General features: G+C 33.3%; 3 protein-coding genes across 4 annotated transcripts; 2 read left to right on the top strand and 1 right to left on the bottom strand.

The window, feature by feature from the left end:
* Positions 1-2,710: 2,710 nt before the first annotated feature.
* Positions 2,711-3,910, top strand: LOC116120709 (ricin B-like lectin R40G3). Its single transcript, XM_031406677.1, has 3 exons — positions 2,711-3,094; positions 3,461-3,583; positions 3,662-3,910. Exons 1-3 carry the CDS (start codon positions 2,711-2,713, stop codon positions 3,908-3,910), a joined length of 756 nt encoding a protein of 251 aa, XP_031262537.1.
* An 8,455-nt stretch (positions 3,911-12,365) lies between these two features.
* LOC116120693 (protein FAR1-RELATED SEQUENCE 5-like) lies at positions 12,366-18,570 on the bottom strand. 2 transcript variants are annotated; one of them, XM_031406660.1, is made up of 4 exons: positions 18,267-18,570; positions 15,730-15,951; positions 14,390-15,605; positions 12,366-12,453 (listed from the first exon to the last, which is right to left on the bottom strand). In XM_031406660.1, the coding sequence occupies exons 2-4, from the start codon at positions 15,787-15,789 to the stop codon at positions 12,428-12,430; spliced, it is 1,302 nt and encodes a 433-aa protein (XP_031262520.1). In that variant the 5' UTR covers positions 15,790-15,951; positions 18,267-18,570; the 3' UTR covers positions 12,366-12,427. The 2 variants fall into 2 exon arrangements, with proteins under 2 accessions (XP_031262520.1, XP_031262519.1); XM_031406659.1 differs by lacking the exon at positions 12,366-12,453 and having other exon boundaries at positions 12,584-15,605.
* LOC116120708 (ricin B-like lectin R40C1) lies at positions 18,256-20,285 on the top strand. Its single transcript, XM_031406676.1, has 4 exons — positions 18,256-18,318; positions 19,270-19,476; positions 19,836-19,958; positions 20,037-20,285. Exons 1-4 carry the CDS (start codon positions 18,256-18,258, stop codon positions 20,283-20,285), a joined length of 642 nt encoding a protein of 213 aa, XP_031262536.1.
* The last annotated feature ends 3,841 nt before the right edge of the window (positions 20,286-24,126 follow it).

The raw sequence follows: 24,126 nt of genomic DNA, 5'->3' as shown, positions 1-24,126 counted from the left end.
AAAAATAATAATAAATCAAGTAAGTCACAAATGTGGTAATGAGAAAAACCATCCAAAGAGATCATGCCATCCCATCCTGTGAGGGGATCTTCTCTCTTTCCTCTTTGGAGGAGGTCTAAGTTGAGAGGAAAGGAATGTCGGGAATGAGGATGGGGCACTGGGACTAGAGTTGTGGTAACTATTTATATTCATCTTCCTCACAATTAAGCCTTGACGGGGGTGAGTGCAAAGAGAAAGAGGCAGAGTAGAATTCGGAATAGACAGTTTGAAAGACAACGTAACTGCAACTATTGATAACCTTCCCTGACTCAATCGGAGACTCATACACAAGATCTTTAGGTAACCCACCCAGATAGCTAAAGTTTTGCCATCTAACCACAAGCCCGATGGTTATTTTTACACTTTATTTATTTTAATTAATATTTAATTGCATGTTAAAAATTTAGGTAGGGTAATGTATATATGAAACATAAATTTATTGACCCTCATAGTATAATTAATTTCATTAAATTAAATAGCAAATAACAAAATAATTCACACCAATACATTGACTAAACAAATTAAATGGGGTCGTGACAGCTCTATCAAATTAGTTGATAAGTACAATTCATTCAATACATTAATAATTTTTCATTATTCATGTACTAAAATCTGGTATTAATTTGATTTGATTAAATAGGTGGTGCCTTACCCCTTTATTGCATTTTGACCGATTTTTCATACTCTAACTGATTTTCGTAGTCTAAAAATTAATAAGTTGAATTAAGAGTAATAATGCAACGAGATATGAAGAATCAGTCAATCTAAACACGATATGATCATATGACTCAAATATGTATTTATAAATATTTTGAACAAATTTTTTAATATGAAACGGTAATTGTCACGTCATATTTTTAATTCTACTATATATTTTAATTTTTACTTCCCAGTTATAAAATATAATTGGTTTTGTGTAGGGAATTTGAATGCTAAGAGCAGTTGTTAAACTAGTGTTTTGACAGGAACAAAACCGTAGGCTGTGGTCCAATGGGCCTAATTTGGCAGCAGTCTAATCAATCTAGAAAGTACAGGGCCTACTTTAACCGTGGGTAATATTAATTTTACTTTTATATTTAGATGTAAATAATAGTAACTGTTGTTATTTTGTTATAAGAGGGAGAAGGAAATGTTCCCACCCAAGGTTTGGCGAAATGACACTTTTCTACTCATCAGTTTTAAAATGATAATTTTTCACCCTTCGTTAGATTTTATTATGTTTTCCGTTAATATTTTACTGAAAAGACAAAAACACCCTTAATATTTTCCTGTATAAATTTTTTATTATTTTTTAATTAGTCAAATATTAAAAATTCAAAAAAGAAAAATATTTAACCTCACCTAAAAAGTTATGAGTAATGCTATAAATTGTTTAAAGTTAAATAATCTTAATATTTATTTATAATGTCATCAATATCACATCACTATTATTTATAATGTTTTTCATTTTTACTAATAACATAAAAATCAATATTCATAATTAATTAAATAAATAAAGAAAAAATGTATCTTTATACTTGGACTAATAAATAATCAAATAAAGACTTTGAATTAACTAATTTTAATTTATAATAAACTAATTAGAAATAAACTATTTAAGGATATTTCGTCTTTTCAGTTAAATATTAACTGAAAACACTAATAGAACCTAATGAAAGGTCAGAAAGTGTCATTTTGAAACTTGATGGTGGGAAAGTGTCATTTTATCAAACCTTGGGTGGGAAATGTCGTTCTCCCTTTATAAGAATAAGTTTAACTAACCAACCCTCGGGTGATGAGTGGTTTAGTAAAGACTCTTTGGTATATTATTCAAGAGATTTTAAGTTCGAGTTCCTCCTCAGACTAGTAGGGTGACCACTGGAGTTTTATCCGGTGGTAGTTATAGGATCTTGTAAGATTAATTGAGGTATGCGTAAACTGATCCGAATACCCCCTATCATCCAAATATATATATAAGGGTTAATAAATGCCACCCTGATTTTCCCCTCATTTTTTGGAAAATAACGCTAACACCCCCATTGTTAGCTTCCCTTACATTCATAAATGGTTGACCCATTTTGATCACTTAAATCTCAGTTTTACCCTATTAATCACAATTTTTTAAATTGACTTGACAACTATTATTTACTAATATAAGATATATATTATTACTTAAAAATACTATAATTTTTATTAAAAAATTATAACTAAATCTATTCAAATTATTGAAATTTAAAACAACAAATTAAATATCATTAAACAATAAATCTAATAATTAAAGAAGAAAAAAAATTATTAGTGATGGCCAACCATTTGCTAGGCCATGTACCCGGGCCACGGCTGATTGCGCTATTGGCTATTAGTTAAATTTGTTTTTTTCTTGATATATTTCTGTTTCTTTGTTAGTTATTATTATATTATATTATTATTATTTTTTAATTTATTTTCCTACCCAGCACCCTTAATAGCTTTAACAGGTAGAAACTCCAATTGGGGCGTGTTCATTTTGTTACCAGATGATCTTCCTACAGGCAACCACTACTTGCTCCAATTCTATCTCCATAATCTTGAACTGGTAAAATTTTCCAACATCAGCCATCCCTATATGATAATAACAATCATCAAACACTTCTTACAACATACAAATTTCAAACACATTTTTCAAGAATTAATTTAACGTACAGCAACAACAATGGATCCCAGCCATGGCTACAATAATCGGCATGGTAGTGACTACGGAGCCCCGCCCCCGTCCAACTACTCCGGAGACGATACATATTCAGGGGCGCCAACATCACATACTCATCATGCAGGATCCTATCAAGCTGATGCTTATGCAGCAACAGGTCATGGGCACCACTCGAATGCAGTTGGTTACAGCCACGGAGGCGTCGGCTATGGTGGGGGCAGGGAAGGTGGCGGCTATGGTGGAGGCGGGGGTGATGGTGGCTATGGTGGTGGCAGTGGCAGTGGCACTGTTAGGATCTTCTGCAAGGCTGACCCTAATTTCTCTCTGGCCGTTAAGTATAATAACACACTGGTTCTTACACCAACTGACGCAAGAGAAGTTGAGCAGGTAATAATTTTACAATAATGTTAGGTTCACGATTTTCTCTCGTAATCTCGACGTGACAGTATGTCATTGATTAGCTCATAAATAGACAAGCGAGACTCATACAAGCAGGTAGGACCTATTTTATGAGCTGACCACTTATGAGTTGTCACGTCGAGAGTCGTGAGATTGGGTTGTGAGCCTAAAATTACTCATATTTTTTTCCTACTTAATTGTTTCAAAGGAAAAATTGGGTTGATTATGGATTCCAACCATAGCACATGATTTCATAAAACTATACCATTATCCATCCTTATCTAAATAAGCATGTTTTACATGAATCCATAAATGTGATTAGAGTAGCGGTTTTGGTTTGGTGGTTTTTGATAGCGTTGGTACAAAGACGAAAGGTTCAGCAGAAACAGGAAAGATGAAGAAGGCTTTCCATGCTTTTCTCTCATTAATAAAGCTACTAATCTCGCCATGAAGCACGCCAAGGGAGACAAGCAACATGTAAGAATTTTACGGAAGTCTCTGTTCTCATATCATCGATTCCTCCATTATTTCACCTTCATTTACAATGTTGTGCAGGTGCAGCTGGTGCCTTATAATCCAAATACTTATGATGAATCTATACTGTGGTCAATGAGCAAGGATTTCGGAGATGGGTACCGAGCAATGAGAATGGTTAATAACATTCGGCTGAATGTTGATGCTCTGAACGGAGACAAACAATCCGGTGGTGTTCATGACGGCACCAACATTGTGCTCTGGGAATGGAACCAGGGAGACAACCAGTTATGGAAGATCCAAAGCTATTGTAAGTTACTCAACAAATAATATTAAACAATTCAGGGACAGAAAAATTAACTTTAGAGGAAGTAAGTTCAAAATAATATAATATAATATAAAACAGGGGAAAAAAAAAATTTGGGTCAAATTTAGAAATATTAATACAAGTACAGGATAGTCAAAGCAAAAAAACAAACCACATGGAAAAAAAATTTGAGTCTGATATTTTAATTTCTTCCTAATCTGCAGGATAAATTTTGTTGATTTTAACTATCTCTAAGTGATCGAGTGATTCGATAGAAACTCTTAGGTATATTACTCAAAAGATTCTGAATTCAAGTCCCTCATCGATTACTAATAGGGGTAGCCACTGAGATTTTTACCCGACCGATAGTTTCTAAGTCCCGAATGATTAGTTGAGATGCATGTAAGCTGGCATGAACATCTCCGGCTAAAAAAAAAATTATTGATTTTTTGCCATATCAAGGAGTTAATCTGTAGTGGTGGCTTTTTTTTAGAGATGGAGTGGTGTTGCTTCTTTAAATGAGTGGTTTTATTCTTCTGTGTTTACTTGGTATTATGTTGTTGTTTGTAATAAAAGCTTATGGATAATTAGCAAATTAATATAAATCACACATATTTCTATTGAATTACTGCATACTTACAATGTGTTCTGGTCTTTGGTTACTTCTATTATCAGCTAAATCCTTCGTGTTACCAAATAGTTGAACAATGATAATAAATTACGAGTTCTTAATTGTGATCTTCCGTATTACCAAAGAGTTGAATAATAAAAACGGATTATGAGTTTAATTTTATATATATTACATGTTATCAAAAAGTTGAACATTAAAGATAGATTATAAGTTCTTAGCTGATACGTCGTTAAAAAACCTTCATATAAGCCACAATGATAAATACTAAGCCGATAACATGTTTTGAGAGAATTCATTCGAATATTCAATTAAATGTATTTTAATTAAAAAAAACCAGGGAATTAAATAATTCATATTTTTATTGTATGTTAGTTTTTAAAAATTGTTTTAATATCATAAAATAAACTTATAATTTTATTTGCTCTTAATTATGAGATTAATTAAGTTATTAAATACTTAATAATTTTAAATTTTAAACTTGTAAAAGTTGATAAATAGAGTTGAGTTAGGATTAAGTCATGTCAGAAAATTAATTATGAAAATAGGGTGTAAAATGACATCGATTTTTGTCTTGTAATTAGAGTTGTTAATGACTTTTTAATTAGTTAATTTTCAAAATCAAATTCTTCTTATAGTTTGGTTAAAAACAACCAATCAAAATCAACCTCCTGTACTTTTCAATTCATCTGGCATCACTATTTTTCACCTACTTTTTTCTATTAATCAATTCTAAAATATATTCAATTTCATACAACTATTCATTACATCATCTATTTTTCTTTTTGGAAATACAATATAATAAAAGGAAATTTTTTTTTTTTTTTTTTTGATAACCTAGGTTTAATCCCCGAGACCTATTAAACATCCTACAAGCCCAATGAATCAGACTATATAATAAAAGAAAAATTAAAAAAATAATAATAAATCAAGTAAGTCACAAATGTGGTTAATGAGAAAAACCATCCAAAGAAGATCATGCCATCCCATCCTGTGAGGGGATCTTCTCTCTTTCCTCTTTGGAGGAGGTCTAAGTTGAGAGGAAAGGAATGTCGGGAATGAGAGATGGGGCACTGGGACTAGAGCTTGTGGTTAACTATTTATATTCATCTTCCTCACAATTAAGCCTTGACGGGGGTGAGTGCAAAGAGAAAGAGGCAGAGTAGGAATTCGGAATAGACAGTTTGAAAGAACAACGTAACTGCAACTATTGAATCAACCTTCCCTGACTCCAATCGGAGACTCATACACAAGATCTTTAGGTAACCCACCCAGATAGCTAAAGTTTTGCCATCTAACCACAAGCCCGATGGTTATTTTTACACTTTATTTATTTTAATTAATATTTAATTGCATGTTAAAAATTTAGGTAGGGTAATGTATATATGAAACATAAATTTATTGACCCTCATAGTATAATTAATTTCATTAAATTAAATAAGCAAATAAACAAAATAATTCACACCAATACATTGACTAAACAAATTAAATGGGGTCGTGACAGCTCTATCAATATTAGTTGATATAGTACAATTCATTCAATACATTAATAATTTTTCATTATTCAATGTACTAAAATCTTGGTATTAATTTGATTTGATTAAAATAGGTGGTGCCTTACCCCTTTATTGCATTTTGACCGATTTTTCATACTCTAACTGATTTTCGTAGTCTAAAAATTAATAAGTTGAATTAAGAGTAATAATGCAACGACGAATATGAAGAATCGGGTCAATCTAAACACGATACGATCACATGACTCAAATATGTATTTATAAATATTTTGAACAAATTTTTTAATATGAAACGGTAATTGTCACGTCATATTTTTAATTTTCTTAATATATTTTTAATTTTTACTTCCCAGTTATAAAATATAATTTGGTTTTGTGTAGGGAATTTGAATGCTAAGAGCAGTTGTTAAACTAGTGTTTTGACAGGAACAAAACCGTAGGCTGTGGTCCAATGGGCCTAATTTGGCAGCAGTCTAATCAATCTAGAAAGTACAGGGCCTACTTTAACCGTGGTAATATTAATTTTACTTTTATATTTAGATGTAAATAATAGTAACACGAATATCATACTTGTTGGTCAAATATGTGTCAAAAGTTACAAGTCACCAAATCTTTTAAATGCGGCCCTACTTCTTGCATCCACCCACATAACATTTTTTAATCGACCTTCTTCATCAAAATCCATAATATAGAAGAAATTTGAATTATCATTTTGCATTTTCAAAAAATTTTTTGTATGCATAAGCATCCCCAACACCAAGTCGTATCCTTCCAACTTTTTAATGTGTTAATACAATCTTTTTGCGGAAAGTCAAATCTCAGACAACCGTCAACTACCAAGGAATTGAAATTTTTATTTGGTCTAATCTCAATCCTATCATTCACTTCAAGCTTCCTTTTCAAATTCGGTTGTATTGTTCGATTGCTCTTGAAATATTTTTTGCCAAGACTACTAAGTTCAGATTATGATCAAAGATAATTGACACTATTTGCCATTTTCCATCAGGACGTCGAGATGCAGTACTGCGGCCTTACAATAAGTTTTTGTCAACGATGCGTTTTAAAGGCATTTCTAGAGTTACCATTCCACTTCACCACAAGAACAAGTCAGGTTTGCGTATATCAACTCTCCATCATTCCTTTCCTTGAAGATCTTATAATAGCTTCAAAACCATTTTATTCCCATAGCTTTTGTAGTATTGGAAAAACTTATCAAATGAATCAAAAACCATTCCAGGCGGGCTCCCATTCCTCTTTTGCACTTCTTGTATCTTCAATTTCTTCAAAATGATTACCTGATTTATTGAGATTATAATAGCCAGAATTAGAATATAATAATACTTAAAAGGGTGGAAATAATATCATAAAAAAATTAAAATATATTAATGAAGAAAAAAAACATTATGGAGACTAAATTACCCCATGACATTGAATTGAGAAGAACAGTTCTCTGATTTTTTTAGACTACACTCTTCCATCTTTGAGAGTGGTGGTGGAAGAAAAAGAGCAAATGGCTGCTGTTTACGGTGGTGGTGCGGTTAGGAGGTGGTGTGGCACGTTGACAAGAGGGGAAAGGTTGTGACGGTGTGGTGGTGCGGTTAATTAGAAAATATTCAAAAAATAAAAATATCTATTTCAAAAAAAAACCTATAATCAGAAACAAAACAAAAATAGTTCCCTCAAAAATTAAATAATCTTCTACCTATGATGGAAAATGGCGAATAAACACTAGACCATAGCAACTAAAGAAACTAAATTAAAAATAGAATCTAACCATAGTGTAATTTTCTTCCACAGCTTCTTACAAAATAATTTCATTAAGTCAAATATATCCTATAGACCAAACAAAATTCTATAGTTCTTTATACTTAAACACAGAGAACAAGAATAACGCAAGCAGAAATGTAGGAAGACAATAAAAGTGAGAAATTATCACACACTCTAATTGAATAGGTTAAAAATAGGAGAGCCTTTAAGCCAATACCAATGCCAAAAAATATGCTAAGCCGTAGCACACACCAAGCTAAATTTGTATGAATCTTTCTATTTTTTTTTTTTTTTTTTTTTTTTTGAACATCAATTTTTTTTTTCAATTGAGTTCCTAATTTGTACTCTTTATTGGAATACAAACCAAACGAAAAATACCAAGGTTCACGCTAAATTTTTAGGTGATTATACAATAATAATATGACTGGAGAATGAGTACAAGTGCTGTCTCTTTTTTTCCTGTTCAGTGTGCTTATTATACAACAGGATATCATTATATCAAAGTACTATCAAATTTAGGCTGGTCAAATTCAAACATGAAGATTCCAGGGAGGTAACTATGTAACAGTCACAGTTGTCTGAAACCTTCATACAAAGTCTAAAAAGACTAATCATAATAAAGTTACTAAAATAGGAAGGAAAAAAAAGATGAAGAAGGAACTGGAAGCGATGACAATTAATGATCGACAATTTTACCTTTATGTTGACCAAGTAGTTCTAAACCTCAAAATTACTATTCTTAGAGCATTTAAAGGAATTTTTATATGACCTAAACTCTTTATTATAAAAAGTTTATCCATAGAAACAAAAGTCCAACAGACTCTTTATCTTTAAATAAAAATTAAAGAGTAAGATTGGCTCTCTACATTTAGAGAGTCAAATTTCACTCTCTATCCTAATTTTAAATAATAAATTGCAAGTTTCTATGCATTTATTTATGATTTATCTCCTACTAAATTTCTTTCTTGAAAAAACATATTCTCTCTACTAAATTTAAAGAGTCTATAGTGATTTGAATAAAAAATTTGTTCTTATATTTAAAAATCAATGAAGATGCTCTTATTTATATAAAATATGCTCTTTAAAATAAGAGCACCATAAGATGTCTTATGAAAAAGAAATCTAAGTTACGAAAGAAAATTAAAAGTGAACCTATGAATTGACTCAAAGAAGAAGATAAAAGAGAAGAGAAAAAAAAAAGGTGGTCTGCTCTCTTTCATTATCATAAGCCATGGAAATGGTAAGACAGATCAGTCGTGTATCTGTATCAATATCGTCACTTACACCAATATAAACACAAACACTTCCAAAGTAGAAGAAATCATGAAGATATCATAGCATATTTTCTTTGTCTCTTTCTTTTCGGATTTTCTTTCTTCTTTCTCTTTCTTCTTTCTCAACCCCAAGTTCAAATAAATTGGTTCTATACTTCTCTTACCAATACAAAATCTCAACTTCCCGTGCCACTTTCACTTACCTTAAACTTACACATAAATTCTCTTCTCTCTTATATTGGGAACCCATCTTTTTCTTTCTTCTAAATCCTCTCTCTATTGTGTTTAGAGTCTTATAGACCGACATTCTTTTTTGTTCCAAACGAATGTTACTTCAAGTATCAAACTAAGATCCCCACATTCACCAACACCTTCAAAAAATCCCAAAAAATAAAAAATAGTTATTTCTTTCTGGGTGGTTTGCATAAACTGAAGAAGCAGATTTACTCACAGTTTGAACTGATATTCAGTAATGGGATAATTTAAGGACCACTGATCATTGTGTGTACATTTATCAATGGTGTTTGACATTGTGTTTAGCGTTCTACTATTAACTCAAGTAAAGATTCTAAGTAGAAAGTTCATTGTTTTGCAAGCACTCTACTTGGAATTTTAATTGTCTAAATTATATTTATATATATGCATAAATTAATATGAGAAATCAGTCTTAAATTACAATATTTTAGAGTGTACATTTAAATCAAGAATTCCCTAGAACTCCTACATTTAAGAACACAAACAAGCATTCAAAAAATTTTACTACAGAAAACGGTTAAGTTGACAATAAGATAACTGCAAAAAAAAAAAAAAAAAACGCAAAAGATGTGCAGAACCTTTCCTGGTGGCGGCTGTGGTGGGGCTGACATGGTGTTGGTGGTGGTGCGGAGGTCATGTAACACTGGTGGTGGAACAGTAACGGCTGAAGTGACGGCCGTTTAGGGTGGAGATCGGTTAGGGCGCGGCTGATATTGGGGTGGTGGTGGGAGAGATCAGCTGAAGTGAAGGCCGTTTGGGATGGTGACGGTGGCGACGGGTGCGGCTGTGGTGCGGCTGAAATTGGAGATTGTGGTGGCTAGGTTCAAAAACTGAAAGGAAATGGGGGGAAAATTTGAGGGTTTGTATTTTAGGAAAATGAATTTCATTTAGGATTTGATTTAGGGAAAGTGAAATTTGAAATTTAAGGTTGTGTAGAAAAAAAAAAAAAAACATTTTTTGGGAGGTGACATGGCAATATGGGTTGATGTGGCAGAGATGGCACGCCTTATTGTGAGAGTGATGTATTGTTTGGAATTGGGGGAATAGGTGAGAGAATGGAGTTAATACTGAGAAATATCAATGGAAATCAGAATCTTTTTCACTATATTTCTCATTGATAGTCTGTGTTTCATGTTTTGGTCAATTTTACACTCGATTAAGAGGAAATAGTCAGTTAGCAGCTGATAAACTCAATGTTTGCCATTTGTAAATTTCACAAGGTGAATTTTGTTACCAAGATCTTCCTACAGGCAACCACTACTTGCTCCAACTATCTCCATAATCTTGAACTGGTAAAATTTTCCAACATCAGCCATCCCTATATATAATAACAATCATCAAACACATCTTACAACATACAAATTTCAAACACATTTTTCAAGAATTAATTTAACGTACAGCAACAACAATGGATCCCAGCGATGGCTACATAATCCTCACGGCATGGTAGTGACTACGGTGCCCCGCCCCCGTCCAACTACTGGAGACGATACATATTCAGGGGCGCCATATCACATAGTCATCATGCAGGATCCTATCAAGCTGATAGTTAGGCAGCAACAGGTCATGGGCACCACTCCAATGCAGTTGGTTACAGCCACGGAGGGTCGGCTATGGTGGTGGCGGGGGTGATGGTGGGCGAGGGCGGTGGCAGTGGCACTGTTAGGTCTTCTGCAAGGCTGACCTAATTTCTCTCTGGCCGTTAAGATAATAACACCACTGGTTCTTACACAACTGACGCAAGAGAAGTTGCAGGTAATATTTTACAATAATGTTAGGTGCTAGACTTTTCTCACAATTCAACGTGACAGCACGTTATTGGTTAACGTAAATGATAGACGAGATCCGTACAAATAGGTGAAACCTATTTACGAGCTGACAATTACAAGTGCCACGTCGAAAGTCGTGGGAGTTGTGGGCATAAAATTACTCATATTTTTATCCTACTTAATTCTTTAATAGGAAAAAATGGATTGAATATGGATTCCAACCATAGCACATGTTTCATAAAACTGTACGATTCTCCGGATCTAAATAAGCATGTTTTACATGAATCCATAAATGTGATTAGTAGCGGTTTGGTTTGGTGTTTTTTATAGCATTGGTACAAAGTTGAAAGGTTCAGCAGAAACAGGAAAGATGAAGAAGGCTTTCCATGTTTTTCTCTCATTAATAAGCTACTAATCTCGCCATGAAGCACGCCAAGGAGACAAGCAACATGTAAGAATTTACGGAAGTCTCTGTTTCATGTCATCGATTCCTCCATTATTTCACCTTCATTTACAAGTTGTGCAGGTGCAGCTGGTGCCTTACAATCCAAATACTTATATGAATCTATACTGTGGTCAATGAGAAGGATTTCGGAGATGGGTACCGAGCAATGAGAATGGTTAATAACATTCGGCTGAATGTTGATGCTCTGAACGGAGACAAACAATCCGGTGGTGTTCATGACGGCACCAACATTGTGCTCGGGAATGGAACCAGGGAGACAACCAGTTATGGAGATCCAAAGCTATTGTAAGTTACTCAACAAATAATATTAAACAATTCAGGGACAGAAAAATAACTTTAGAGGAAGTTAGTTCAAAATAATATAAACTCCTCCCTTTCGAAAAAAGTTGTTTTTAAACAATTGCACACTTTTTAATGAATACTGACTTCTTATCGCTCCTCCCTGAAAGTGTGGTAGGAAATGCAATGATGAGAAAGTTGTGTTAAATGGCTTTTGAAAGAGAGAGAGAGAGAGGAGATGTCATATACAAGACAACAACACTTAATTTGAAAAAAAAATTAAACCCTCCAAATTTCATTTATAAAAAAATAGAGGGAGTATAAAACAGGGGAATAAAAATTGGGTCAAATATGGAAAATTAATACAAGTACAGGATAGTCAAAGCAAAAAAACCAAAACATATTAACCGAAAAAAAAATTGAGATCACAAGGTAAGCTCATGTTAAAATCATATTTTCTGATATTTTAATTTTTTCCTAATTTGTAGGATAAATTTGTTAATTTTACTAACTCTGAGTGAGTCAATCCCTCAGTGTTGAAGCAGGTGAAGAGTCAAGTGATATTTTCTTCTATAGCTGGCATGGCAATCATCTACTGAACAAATGAATGGCCTCTGCAGTAACATCAAAGGTATTAGAAATGGCAACTTCATAAACAACAAAATCAAAGCAACTGATTCTCTGTTTCTTCTCATAATAAATAAATAAAATGAAAGTTCAAATAGACAGATTCAAAAGTCAAGTTTAGACAACGCATATTTGAGGCTTAGTTAATGGTCAACACTGTACAAGCTCCCTGGAAATCCCAGACACAACATAGAAACAGACAAACAGCATGGACTGCACAAGCTGCAAAAACAACCCGAAGACTGCACACACTGCCAAAGGTAGAGAACAATTGCAGCAGCATCACCAACAGGCCAAACTGCAGCAGCAACACTAACAGGCCACACAATCGCCAAACACTCCCATAGGCATCAAGGAAGCACACACTGCACAGGCTACAACAGCTGCAAGCTCTCCTGGAGGCAGCAAAAAAAAACTGCAAAAACTGCTGCGTCTTCAACCAAGCTATAGCACTCTATCGGCATCAGCACAATTGCAGCAAAATCCTGCATTACTAGCCACACATCCTATAACCAACAACCAAAAGCTGCACAAACTGCATAAAACTCCTGGGGACAGCAGCAAACACACACACTTGACAGCCTATACAAACTGCAGCAACCTTCCACACACTGCAGAAAGCATAAAACTGCCGCAGCACCTCCAACAGACCTGGACAAAAAACCTGGGTTGCAACAATTTCCGAGAACAAGCACAATCCAGCAGGCCCAAGCTACACTATCCACCACAATCAGCAAACATCTCCTGGGAGAAGCTAACAATGCAGCTCTCAGGAACTCCAGGAAGCACAACACAAAAGATTACACAAACTGCACAAAAATTCTAAGAAACAGAACATTGTACAAACTGTCCAGACTGCACACAACCATAAATCTGCTGCTGTTTCTCCATTGAGCCCTAGCTTAACTGCAAACACTGTACATACAACACAGACTGCCCAAACTATATAAGCTACACAGACTGCCCAAACTACATAAGCTACACAGACTGCACAAAATATACCAGCTACATAAGCTGCACAAACTGCCCAAACACACTGCCCAGACTGCAAAAAACTCCCGAAATCTGTTAAGGCTGCAGTATATTGAACACTTTCACGATTTGTGTGTTTGGTCTAATCACAATTATTGCTCCCCTCTTTGAAAGTATATTGAACACTTTCACAATTCGTTCTACTATTAGTTGACATGCTTAGACTTCTATCAATCCCACCAGCATTTTCATTCAACATCAATTTGTTTTTCATGTCACTGATCATTTGCATCACCATATTACAATCATCGTCATTGCTTGATGCCAAATCTGCTACCATAGAGAATGAATTAAACAACTGATCAAATCGTTTTCCTTCAAGATTCGTGCTCCAACTATTATAACTTATCCTAACTTTGGTGTGGCATCTGTATATATTTTTCCTCCACCGCCTTAAAATGTACTTTTCTGGTACATGATAAATTTCCTTATGAATCAACACCGCAATTGCATGTCGACATAAAATTCCTTTAAACTCAAACAATCGACAATTGCAACGAACATCACAACTAGTTTCATCAAAGCAAACCACAAAAGGAACACGACAACACGTCTCTCCAACAATAACATCTTCCTTTACTATAAATTCCATATAAGAATCAATCTCTTTGAAAGAAGATATTTCACAATAAAGCTTGGAAGCAAGCTCTTGTTGAAACTCTTTGAATTTTACAATAGTGTATGCATTTTGAAATTGTTTCTCTATAGGATAAATGCTTATGCAAGGGATTCTTGATTTGAAAGATTTAAAATCAGCCTCCTTTTCTTTTTCCACTTTATCACGCAATGCATTCTCATATTGTTCCACAAACTGTTTTAAAGTGGTTTTTGAATTTACATATCCATTAAAGAATGCATGTATACTTTCATTACGTTGAATAGTAGACATACCTGCCCAGAAAGTATCTTTTACAAATGCCGGCACCCAACGTTGTCTTTCAGTATACAATCCAAGTAACCAGTCATTGTCGTGAAGGTTGTGCTTATCAATGAACCTATTCCAACGTTCTTCAAACTCCTCGTGTGTCAATGAATCATACACGACATTTTGCAAAGAAAACTTAATATGTTCATATTCGTGATAACTTTGTAACTTTTCCGACAATTTCTTCATTATATGCCACAAACACCATCTATGTCGTGTACCGGGAAACACGATCTCTATTGCATTTCGTATTGCTTTATCTTGATCAGTGATAATTGCCTTTGGAGCACAATTTGACATACATGCAAGCCAAGATTGAAAAAGCCATACAAATGTCTGTGTGTCCTCGTTGGAGATTAACCCACAACCTAACAATGTTGAATGGCCATGATGGTCAACACCAACAAACGTAGCAAACGGAATATCATACTTGTTGGTCAAATATGTAGTATCAAAAGTTACAACGTCACCAAATTCTTTAAATGCGGCCCTACTTCTTGCATCCACCCACATAACATTTTTTAATCGACCTTCTTCATCAAAATCCATAATATAGAAGAAATTTGAATTATCATTTTGCATTTTCAAAAAATATTTTTGTATTGCATAAGCATCCCCAACACCAAGTCGTATCCTTCCAACTTTTTTAATGTAGTTAATACAATCTTTTTGTCGGAAAGTCAAATTCTCAGGACAACTCGCTTCAACTACCAAGGAATTGAAATTTTTATTTGGTCTAATCTCAATCCTATCATTCACTTCAAGCTTCCTTTTCAAATTCGGTTGTATTGTTCGATTGCTCTTGAAATATCTAGTTTTGCCAAGACTACTAAGTTCATGATTATGATCAAAGATAATTGACACTATTTGCCATTTTCCATCAGGACGTCGAGATGCAGTACTGCGAGCCTTACAATAAGTTTTTGTCAACGATTGCGTTTTAAAGGCATTTCTAGAGTTACCATTCCACTTCCCACCACAAGAACAAGTCAGGTTTGCGTATATCAACTCTCCATCATCTCCTTTCCTTGAAGATCTTATAATAGCTTCAAAACCCATTTTATTCCCATAGCTTTTGTAGTATTGGAAAAACTTATCAAATGAATCAAAAACCATTCCAGGCTTGGGCTCCCATTCCTCTTTTGCACTTCTTGTATCTTCAATTTCTTCAAAATGATTATCCTGATTTATTGATATTATAATAGCCAGAATTAGAATATAATAATACTTAAAAGGGTGGAAATAATATCATAAAAAAATTAAAATCATATTAATGAATAAAAAAACATTATGGAGACTAAATTACCTCCATGACATTGAATTGAGAAGAACAGTTCTCTGATTTTTTTAGACTACACTCTTCCATCTTTGAGAGTGGTGGTGGAAGAAAAAGAGCAAATGGCTGCTGTTTACGGTGGTGGTGCGGTTAGGAGTGGTTGTGGCACCGTTGACAATGGAGGTGGAAAACGGTTGTGACTGGTCGTGGTGGTGCGGTTAATTAAGAAATCTATTCAAAAAATAAAAATATCTATTTCAAAAAATAAAACCTATAATCAGAAACATAAACAAAAATAGTTCCCTCAAAAATTAAATAAACTTCTACCTATGATGGAAAATGGCGAATAAACACTAGACCATAGTCAACTAAAGAAACTAAATTACAAAATAGAATCTAACACTAGTGTAATTTTCTTCCACAGCTTTCTTACAAAATAATTTCATTAAGTCAAATATATATCCATATAGACCAAACAAAATTCTATAGTTCTTTATACTTAAACACAGAGAACAAAGAATAACGCAAGTCAGAAATGTAGGAAGAACAAATAAAAGTGAGAAATTATCACACACTCTAATTGTAATAGGTTAAAAATAGGAGAGCCTTTAAGCCAATACCAATGCCAAAAAAATATGCTAAGCCGTAGCACACACCAAGCTAAATTTGTATGAATCTTTCTATTTTTTTTTTTAACATCAAATTTTTTTTTTTTCAATTGAGTTCCTAATTTGTACCTCTTTTAATTGGAATAACAAACCAAACGAAAAATACCAAAAGGTTCACGCTAAATTTTTAGGTGATTATACAATAAATAATATGACTGGAGAATGAGTACAAGTGCTGTCTCTCTCTTTTTCCTGTTCAGTGTGCTTATTATACAAACAGGATATCATTATAATCAAAGTACTATCAAAATTTAGGCTGGTCAAATTCAAACATGAAGATTCCAGGGAAGGTAACTATGTAACAGTCACAGTTGTCTGAAACCTTCATACAAAGTCTAAAAAGACTAATCATAATAAAGTTACTAAAATAGGAAGGAAAAAAAGATGAAGAAGGAACTGGAAGCGATGACCAATTAATGATCGACAATTTTACCTTTTATGTTTGACCAAAGTAGTTCTAAACCTCAAAATTACTATTCTTAGAGCATTTTCAAAGGAATTTTTATATGACCTAAACTCTTTATTATAAAAAGTTTATCCATAGAAACAAAAGTCCAACAGACTCTTTATCTTTAAATAAAAATTAAAGAGTAAGATTGGCTCTCTACATTTAGAGAGTCAAATTTCACTCTCTATCCTAATTTTAAATAATAAATTGCAAGTTTCTATGCATTTTATTTATGATTTATCTCTCCTATTAAATTTCTTTCTTGAAAAAACATATTCTCTCTACTAAAATTTAAAGAGTCTATAGGATTTGAATAAAAAATTTGTTCTTTATATTTAAAAATCAATGAAGATGCTCTTTATTTATATAAAATATGCTCTTTAAAATAAAGAGCACCATTAAAGATGCTCTTATGAAAAAGAAATCTAAGTTACGAAAGAAAATTCAAAAGTGAACCTATGAATTGACTCAAAGAAGAAGATAAAAGAGAAGAGAAAAAAAAAAGAGTGGTCTGCTCTCTTTACATTTTATCATAAGCCATGGAAATGGTAAAGACAGATCAGTCGTGTATCTGTATCAATATCGTCACTTACACCAATATAAACACAAACACTTCCAAAGTAGAAGAAATCATGAAGATATCATCATAGCATATTTTCTTTGTCCTCTTTCTTCTTCGGATTTTCTTTCTCTCTTTCTCTTTCTTTCTTTCTCAAACCCCAAGTTCAAATCAAATTGGTCTCTATACTTCTCTCTTACCAATACAAAATCTCAACTTCCCGTGCTTCACTTTCACTTTAACCTTAAACTTACACATAAATTTCTCTTCTCTCTTATATTGGGAACCCCATCTTTTTCTTTCTTCTAAATCCCTCTCTCTATTGTGTTTAGAGTCTTATAGACCGACATTCTTTTTTGTTCCAAACGAATGTTACTTCAAGTATCAAACTAAGACTCCCCCACATTCACCAACACCTTCAAAAAATCCCAAAAAAATAAAAATATAGTTATTTCTTTCTGGGGTTTTGCATAAACTGAAGAAGCAGATTTACTTCACAGTTTGAACTGATATTCAGTAATGGGATAATTTAATGGACCACTGATCATTTGTGTGTACATTTATCAATGGTGTTTGACATTGTGTTTAGCGTTCTACTATTAACTCAAGTAAAGATTCTAAGTAAGAAAGTTTCATTGTTTTGCAAGCACTCTACTTGGAATTTTAATTGTCTAAATTATATTTTATATATATGCATAAATTAATATGAGAAATCAGTCTTAAAATTACAATATTTTTAGAGTGTACATTTAAATCAAGAATTACCCTAGAACTCCTAACATTTATAGAACACAAACAAGCATTCAAAAAATTTTACTACAGAAAACGGTTAAAGTTGACAACTAAAGATAACTGCAAAAAAAAAAAAAAAAACGCAAAAGATGTGCAGAACCTTTCCTGGTGCGGCTGTGGTGGCGGCTGACATTGGTGGTGGTGGTGCGGAGGTCATGTAACACTGGTGGTGGAACAGTAACGGCTGAAGTGACGGCCGTTTAGGGTGGAGATCGGTTAGGGCGCGGCTGATATTGGTGGTGGTGGTGGAAGAGGATCAGCTGAAGTGAAGGCCGTTTGGGATGGTGAACGGTGGCGACCGGGTGCGGCTGTGGTGCCGGCTGAAATTGGAGATTGTGGTGGCTAGGTTCTAAAAACTGAAAGGAAATTGGGGGGAAAATTTTGAGGGTTTGTATTTTAGGAAAATGAATTTCATTTAGGATTTGATTTAGGGAAAGTGAAATTTGAAATTTAAGGTTGGTAGAAAAAAAAAAAAAAACATTTTTTGGGAGGTGACATGGCAATATGGGTGTGATGTGGCAGATGAGATGGCACGCCCTTATTTGTGAGAGTGATGTATTGTTTGGAATTGGGGGAATAAGGTGAGAGAATGGAGTTAATACTGAGCAACATATCAATGGAAATCAGAATCTTTTTCACTATATTTCTCATTGATAGTCTGTGTTTCATGTTTTTGGTCAATTTTACACTCGATTAAGAGGGAAATAGTCAGTTAGCAGCTGAATAAACTCAATGTTTGCCATTTGTAAATTTCACACAGGTGAATTTTGTTACCAGATGATCTTCCTACAGGCAACCACTACTTGCTCCAATTCTATCTCCATAATCTTGAACTGGTAAAATTTTCCAACATCAGCCATCCCTATATAATAATAACAATCATCAAACACATCTTACAACATACAAATTTCAAACACATTTTTCAAGAATTAATTTAACGTACAGCAACAACAATGGATCCCAGCGATGGCTACAATAATCCTCACGGGCATGGTAGTGACTACGGTGCCCCGCCCCCGTCCAACTGCTACGGAGACGATACATATTCAGGGGCGCCAATATCACATAGTCATCATGCAGGATCCTATCAAGCTGATAGTTAGGCAGCAACAGGTCATGGGCACCACTCCAATGCAGTTGGTTACAGCCACGGAGGTGTCGGCTATGGTGGTGGCGGGGGTGATGGTGGCGAGGGCGGTGGCAGTGGCACTGTTAGGATCTTCTGCAAGGCTGACCCTAATTTCTCTCTGGCCGTTAAGTATAATAACACACTGGTTCTTACACCAACTGACGCAAGAGAAGTTGAGCAGGTAATATTTTTACAATAATGTTAGGTGCATGACCTTTTCTCACAATTTCAACGTGACAGCACGTTATTGGTTAACTGTAAATGGATAGACGAGATCCGTACAAATAGGTGAAACCTATTTTACGAGCTGACCAATTACAAGCTGCCACGTCGAAAGTCGTGAGATTGAGTTGTGGGCATAAAATTACTCATATTTTTATCCTACTTAATTCTTTAATAGGAAAAAATGGATTGAATATGGATTCCAACCATAGCACATGTTTTCATAAAACTGTACGATTCTCCGGATCTAAATAAGCATGTTTTACATGAATCCATAAATGTGATTAGTAGCGGTTTTGGTTTGGTGTTTTTTTATAGCATTGGTACAAAGTTGAAAGGTTCAGCAGAAACAGGAAAGATGAAGAAGGCTTTCCATGTTTTTCTCTCATTAATAAAGCTACTAATCTCGCCATGAAGCACGCCAAGGGAGACAAGCAACATGTAAGAATTTTACGGAAGTCTCTGTTCTCATGTCATCGATTCCTCCATTATTTCACCTTCATTTACAATGTTGTGCAGGTGCAGCTGGTGCCTTACAATCCAAATACTTATGATGAATCTATACTGTGGTCAATGAGCAAGGATTTCGGAGATGGGTACCGAGCAATGAGAATGGTTAATAACATTCGGCTGAATGTTGATGCTCTGAACGGAGACAAACAATCCGGTGGTGTTCATGACGGCACCAACATTGTGCTCTGGGAATGGAACCAGGGAGACAACCAGTTATGGAAGATCCAAAGCTATTGTAAGTTACTCAACAAATAATATTAAACAATTCAGGGACAGAAAAATTAACTTTAGAGGAAGTAAGTTCAAAATAATATAATACTCCCTCCCTTTCGAAATAAAAGTTGTTTTAAACAATTGCACACTTTTTAATGAATACTGTATCTCTTATCGCTCCTCCCTGAAAGTGTGGTAGGAAATGCAATGATGAGAAAGTTGTGTTAAATGGCTTTTGAAAGAGAGAGAGAGAGAGAGGAGATGTCATATACAAGACAACAACACTTAATTTGAAAAAAAAATTAAACCCTCCAAATTTCATTTATTAAAAAAATAGAGGGAGTATAAAACAGGGGAATAAAAATTGGGTCAAATATGGAAATATTAATACAAGTACAGGATAGTCAAAGCAAAAAAACCAAAACCATATTAACCGAAAAAAAAATTTGAGATCACAAGGTAAGCTCATGTTAAAAATCATATTTTCTGATATTTTAATTTTTTCCTAATTTGTAGGATAAATTTTGTTAATTTTAACTACCTCTGAGTGATCAAGTGATTCGATAAAAACTCTTAGGTATATTATTCAAAATATTTTGAATTTGAGTCCCTCATCGGTTACTAATAGGGATAACCACGGGGTTTTTATCCGACCGATAGTTTCTAGGTCCCGAAGGATTAGTTGAAATGTACATAAGCTAGCCTGAACATCTCCGGTCGAAAAAAAAATTGTTGATTTTTTGCCATATCAAGGAGTTAATTTGTAGTGGTGGCTTTTTTTTAGAGATGGAGTGGTGTTGCTTCGCTAAATGAGTGGTTTTATTCTTCTGTGTTTACTTGGTATTATCTTGTTGTTTGTAATAAAAGCTTATGGATAATTAGCAAATTAATATAAATCACACATATTTCTATTGAATTAATGCATACTTACAATGTGTTCTGGTCTTTGGTTACTTCTATTATCAGCTAAATCCTTCGTGTTACCAAATAGTTGAACAATGATAATAAATTACGAGTTCTTAATTGTGATCTTCCGTATTACCAAAGAGTTGAATAATAAAAACGGATTATGAGTTTAATTTTATATATATTACATGTTATCAAAAAGTTGAACATTAAAGATAGATTATAAGTTCTTAGCTGATACGTCGTTAAAAAACCTTCATATAAGCCACAATGATAAATACTAAGCCGATAACATGTTTTGAGAGAATTCATTCGAATATTCAATTAAATGTATTTTAATTAAAAAAAACCAGGGAATTAAATAATTCATATTTTTATTGTATGTTAGTTTTTAAAAATTGTTTTAATATCATAAAATAAACTTATAATTTTATTTGCTCTTAATTATGAGATTAATTAAGTTATTAAATACTTAATAATTTTAAATTTTAAACTTGTAAAAGTTGATAAATAGAGTTGAGTTAGGATTAAGTCATGTCAGAAAATTAATTATGAAAATAGGGTGTAAAATGACATCGATTTTTGTCTTGTAATTAGAGTTGTTAATGACTTTTTAATTAGTTAATTTTCAAAATCAAATTCTTCTTATAGTTTGGTTAAAAACAACCAATCAAAATCAACCTCCTGTACTTTTCAATTCATCTCGCATCACTATTTTTCACCTACTTTTTTCTATTAATCAATTCTAAAATATATTCAATTTCATACAACTATTCATTACATCATCTATTTTTCTTTTTGGAAATACAATATAATAAAAGGAAAATTATTATATATTTTTTTTGATAACCCGAGTTTAATCCCCGAGACCTACTAAACATCCTACAAGCCCAATGGATTAAGCTATATAATAAAAGAAAAATAAAAAATAAAAAAATTTAATAAATCAAGCAAGTCACAAATGTGGTTAGTGGGAAAAACCATCCAAAGAAGGTCATGTCATCTCATCCTGTGAGGGGATCTTCTCTCTTTCCTCTTTTGAGGAGGTCTAAGTTGAGAGGAAAGGAATGTCGGGAATGAGAGATGGACTAGAGCTTGTGGTTAACTATTTATATTCATCTTCCTCGCAATTAAGCCTTGACGAGGGTGAGTGCAAAGAGAAAGAGGCAGAGTAGGAATTCGGAATAGACAGTTTGAAAGAACAACGTAACTGCAACTATTGAATCAACCTTCCCTGACTCCAATCGGAGACTCATACACAAGATCTTTAGGTAACCCACCCAGATAGCTAAAGTTTTGCCATCTAACCACAAGCCCGATGGTTATTTTTACACTTTATTTATTTTAATTAATATTTAATTGCATGTTAAAAAATTAGGTAGGGTAATGTATATATGAAACATAAATTTATTGACCCTCATAGTATAATTAATTTCATTAAATTAAATAAGCAAATAAACAAAATAATTCACACCAATACATTGACTAAACAAATTAAATGGGGTCGTGACAGCTCTATCAATATTAGTTGATATAGTACAATTCATTCAATACATTAATAATTTTTCATTATTCAATCTACTAAAATCTTGGTATTAATTTGATTTGATTAAAATAGGTGGTGCCTTACCCCTTTATTGCATTTTGACCGATTTTTCATACTCTAACTGATTTTCGTAGTCTAAAAATTAATAAGTTGAATTAAGAGTAATAATGCAACGACGAATATGAAGAATCGGGTCAATCTAAACACGATACGATCACATGACTCAAATATGTATTTATAAATATTTTGAACAAAATTTTTAATATGAAACGGTAATTGTCACGTCATATTTTTAATTTTCTTAATATATTTTTAATTTTTACTTCCCAGTTATATAATATAATTTGGTTTTGTGTAGGGAATTTGAATGCTAAGAGCAGTTATTAAACTAGTGTTTGACAGGAACAAAACCGTAGGCTGTGGTCCAATGGGCCTAATTTGGCAGCAGTCTAATCAAACTAGAAAGTACAAGGCCTACTTTAACCGTGGTAATATTAATTTTACTTTTATATTTAGATGTAAATAATAGTAACTGTTGTTATTTAGTTTATAAGAATAGGTGTTAAGTAACCAACCCTCGGGTTATGATTGGTTTAATAAAGACTCTTTGGTATATTATTCAAGAGATTCTAAGTTCGAGTCCCTCTTTAGTTATTAGTATGGGTAATCACTGGAGTTTTTATCTGGCGATAGTTATAGGATCATGTGAGATTAATTGAGGTGTGCGTAAACTAATCCGAATAACCTTTATTATCCAAATATATATATAAGGGTTAGATAAATGCCACCCTGATTTTCCCCTCAATTTTTGGAAAATAACGCTAGCACCCCCATTTAGGGGTGAGCAGTTCCGGGTACCCTGCATTTTCCGAGGGAACCGGAACCGCACAGTGCAGGTTCCCAAAAAAAGGAACCGGAACTGGAACCGCACAGTGCAGGTTCTTCAATTCAAGGAACCGGAACCTAAAATGCAGGTTCCAATTCCTTTCCAGGGTACCCTGTAAAAAATCAATTACCCCCCTATTAGTTTAAAAAATAACAAAAACACCTTATAAGTTTATAAATACACCCCTAACAAATTTTCATTATTCATTCATTTGTGTCCAATGTAACTCATAACTTGTAATCTCTAAGCAACACTTGAATTGTTAATCATTTAATTAAGTATTTTAATATTGTTTATAATAGAATGTTATAATTAATTAAGTAATCATACCATAAATTTATAATATAATGTTACAATAATTTGATTAAGTATTGTGTAAATTAGTAAATTACTAATGTTTATAATATAATGTCATAATCAATTAAGTAATCATTTAATTATGTAATGTTATATTAATTATATGATCATACTATAATAGTATAATGTAATGTTATAATGAATTAAGTAATCATACTATAAATCTATAATTTAATATTATAATTAAT

The sequence above is a fragment of the Pistacia vera genome, unplaced genomic scaffold, assembly GCF_008641045.1.
Source record: "Pistacia vera cultivar Batoury unplaced genomic scaffold, PisVer_v2 Contig941, whole genome shotgun sequence".
Taxonomy (NCBI): Eukaryota; Viridiplantae; Streptophyta; class Magnoliopsida; order Sapindales; family Anacardiaceae; genus Pistacia; species Pistacia vera.
The sequence above is the reverse complement of the archived record's forward strand: the minus strand, read 5'-3'. Positions and strand labels throughout refer to the sequence as shown.

Excerpts from the sequence above, each read along its gene's own strand:
- LOC116120709 (XM_031406677.1), top strand. The coding sequence starts at position 2,711 with ATGGATCCCAGCCATGGCTACAATAATCGGCATGGTAGTGACTACGGA. Across the intron at positions 3,095-3,460 it reads ACGCAAGAGAAGTTGAGCAG|CGTTGGTACAAAGACGAAAG; the intron begins GTAATAATTTTA and ends GGTTTTTGATAG. Across the intron at positions 3,584-3,661 it reads CCAAGGGAGACAAGCAACAT|GTGCAGCTGGTGCCTTATAA; the intron begins GTAAGAATTTTA and ends AATGTTGTGCAG.
- LOC116120693 (XM_031406659.1), bottom strand. The coding sequence starts at position 15,789 with ATGGAAGAGTGTAGTCTAAAAAAATCAGAGAACTGTTCTTCTCAATTC. Across the intron at positions 15,606-15,729 it reads CTCAATTCAATGTCATGGAG|GATAATCATTTTGAAGAAAT; the intron begins GTAATTTAGTCT and ends TCAATAAATCAG.
- LOC116120708 (XM_031406676.1), top strand. The coding sequence starts at position 18,256 with ATGTGCAGAACCTTTCCTGGTGCGGCTGTGGTGGCGGCTGACATTGGT. Across the intron at positions 18,319-19,269 it reads TTGGTGGTGGTGGTGCGGAG|GCAGCAACAGGTCATGGGCA; the intron begins GTCATGTAACAC and ends GCTGATAGTTAG. Across the intron at positions 19,959-20,036 it reads CCAAGGGAGACAAGCAACAT|GTGCAGCTGGTGCCTTACAA; the intron begins GTAAGAATTTTA and ends AATGTTGTGCAG.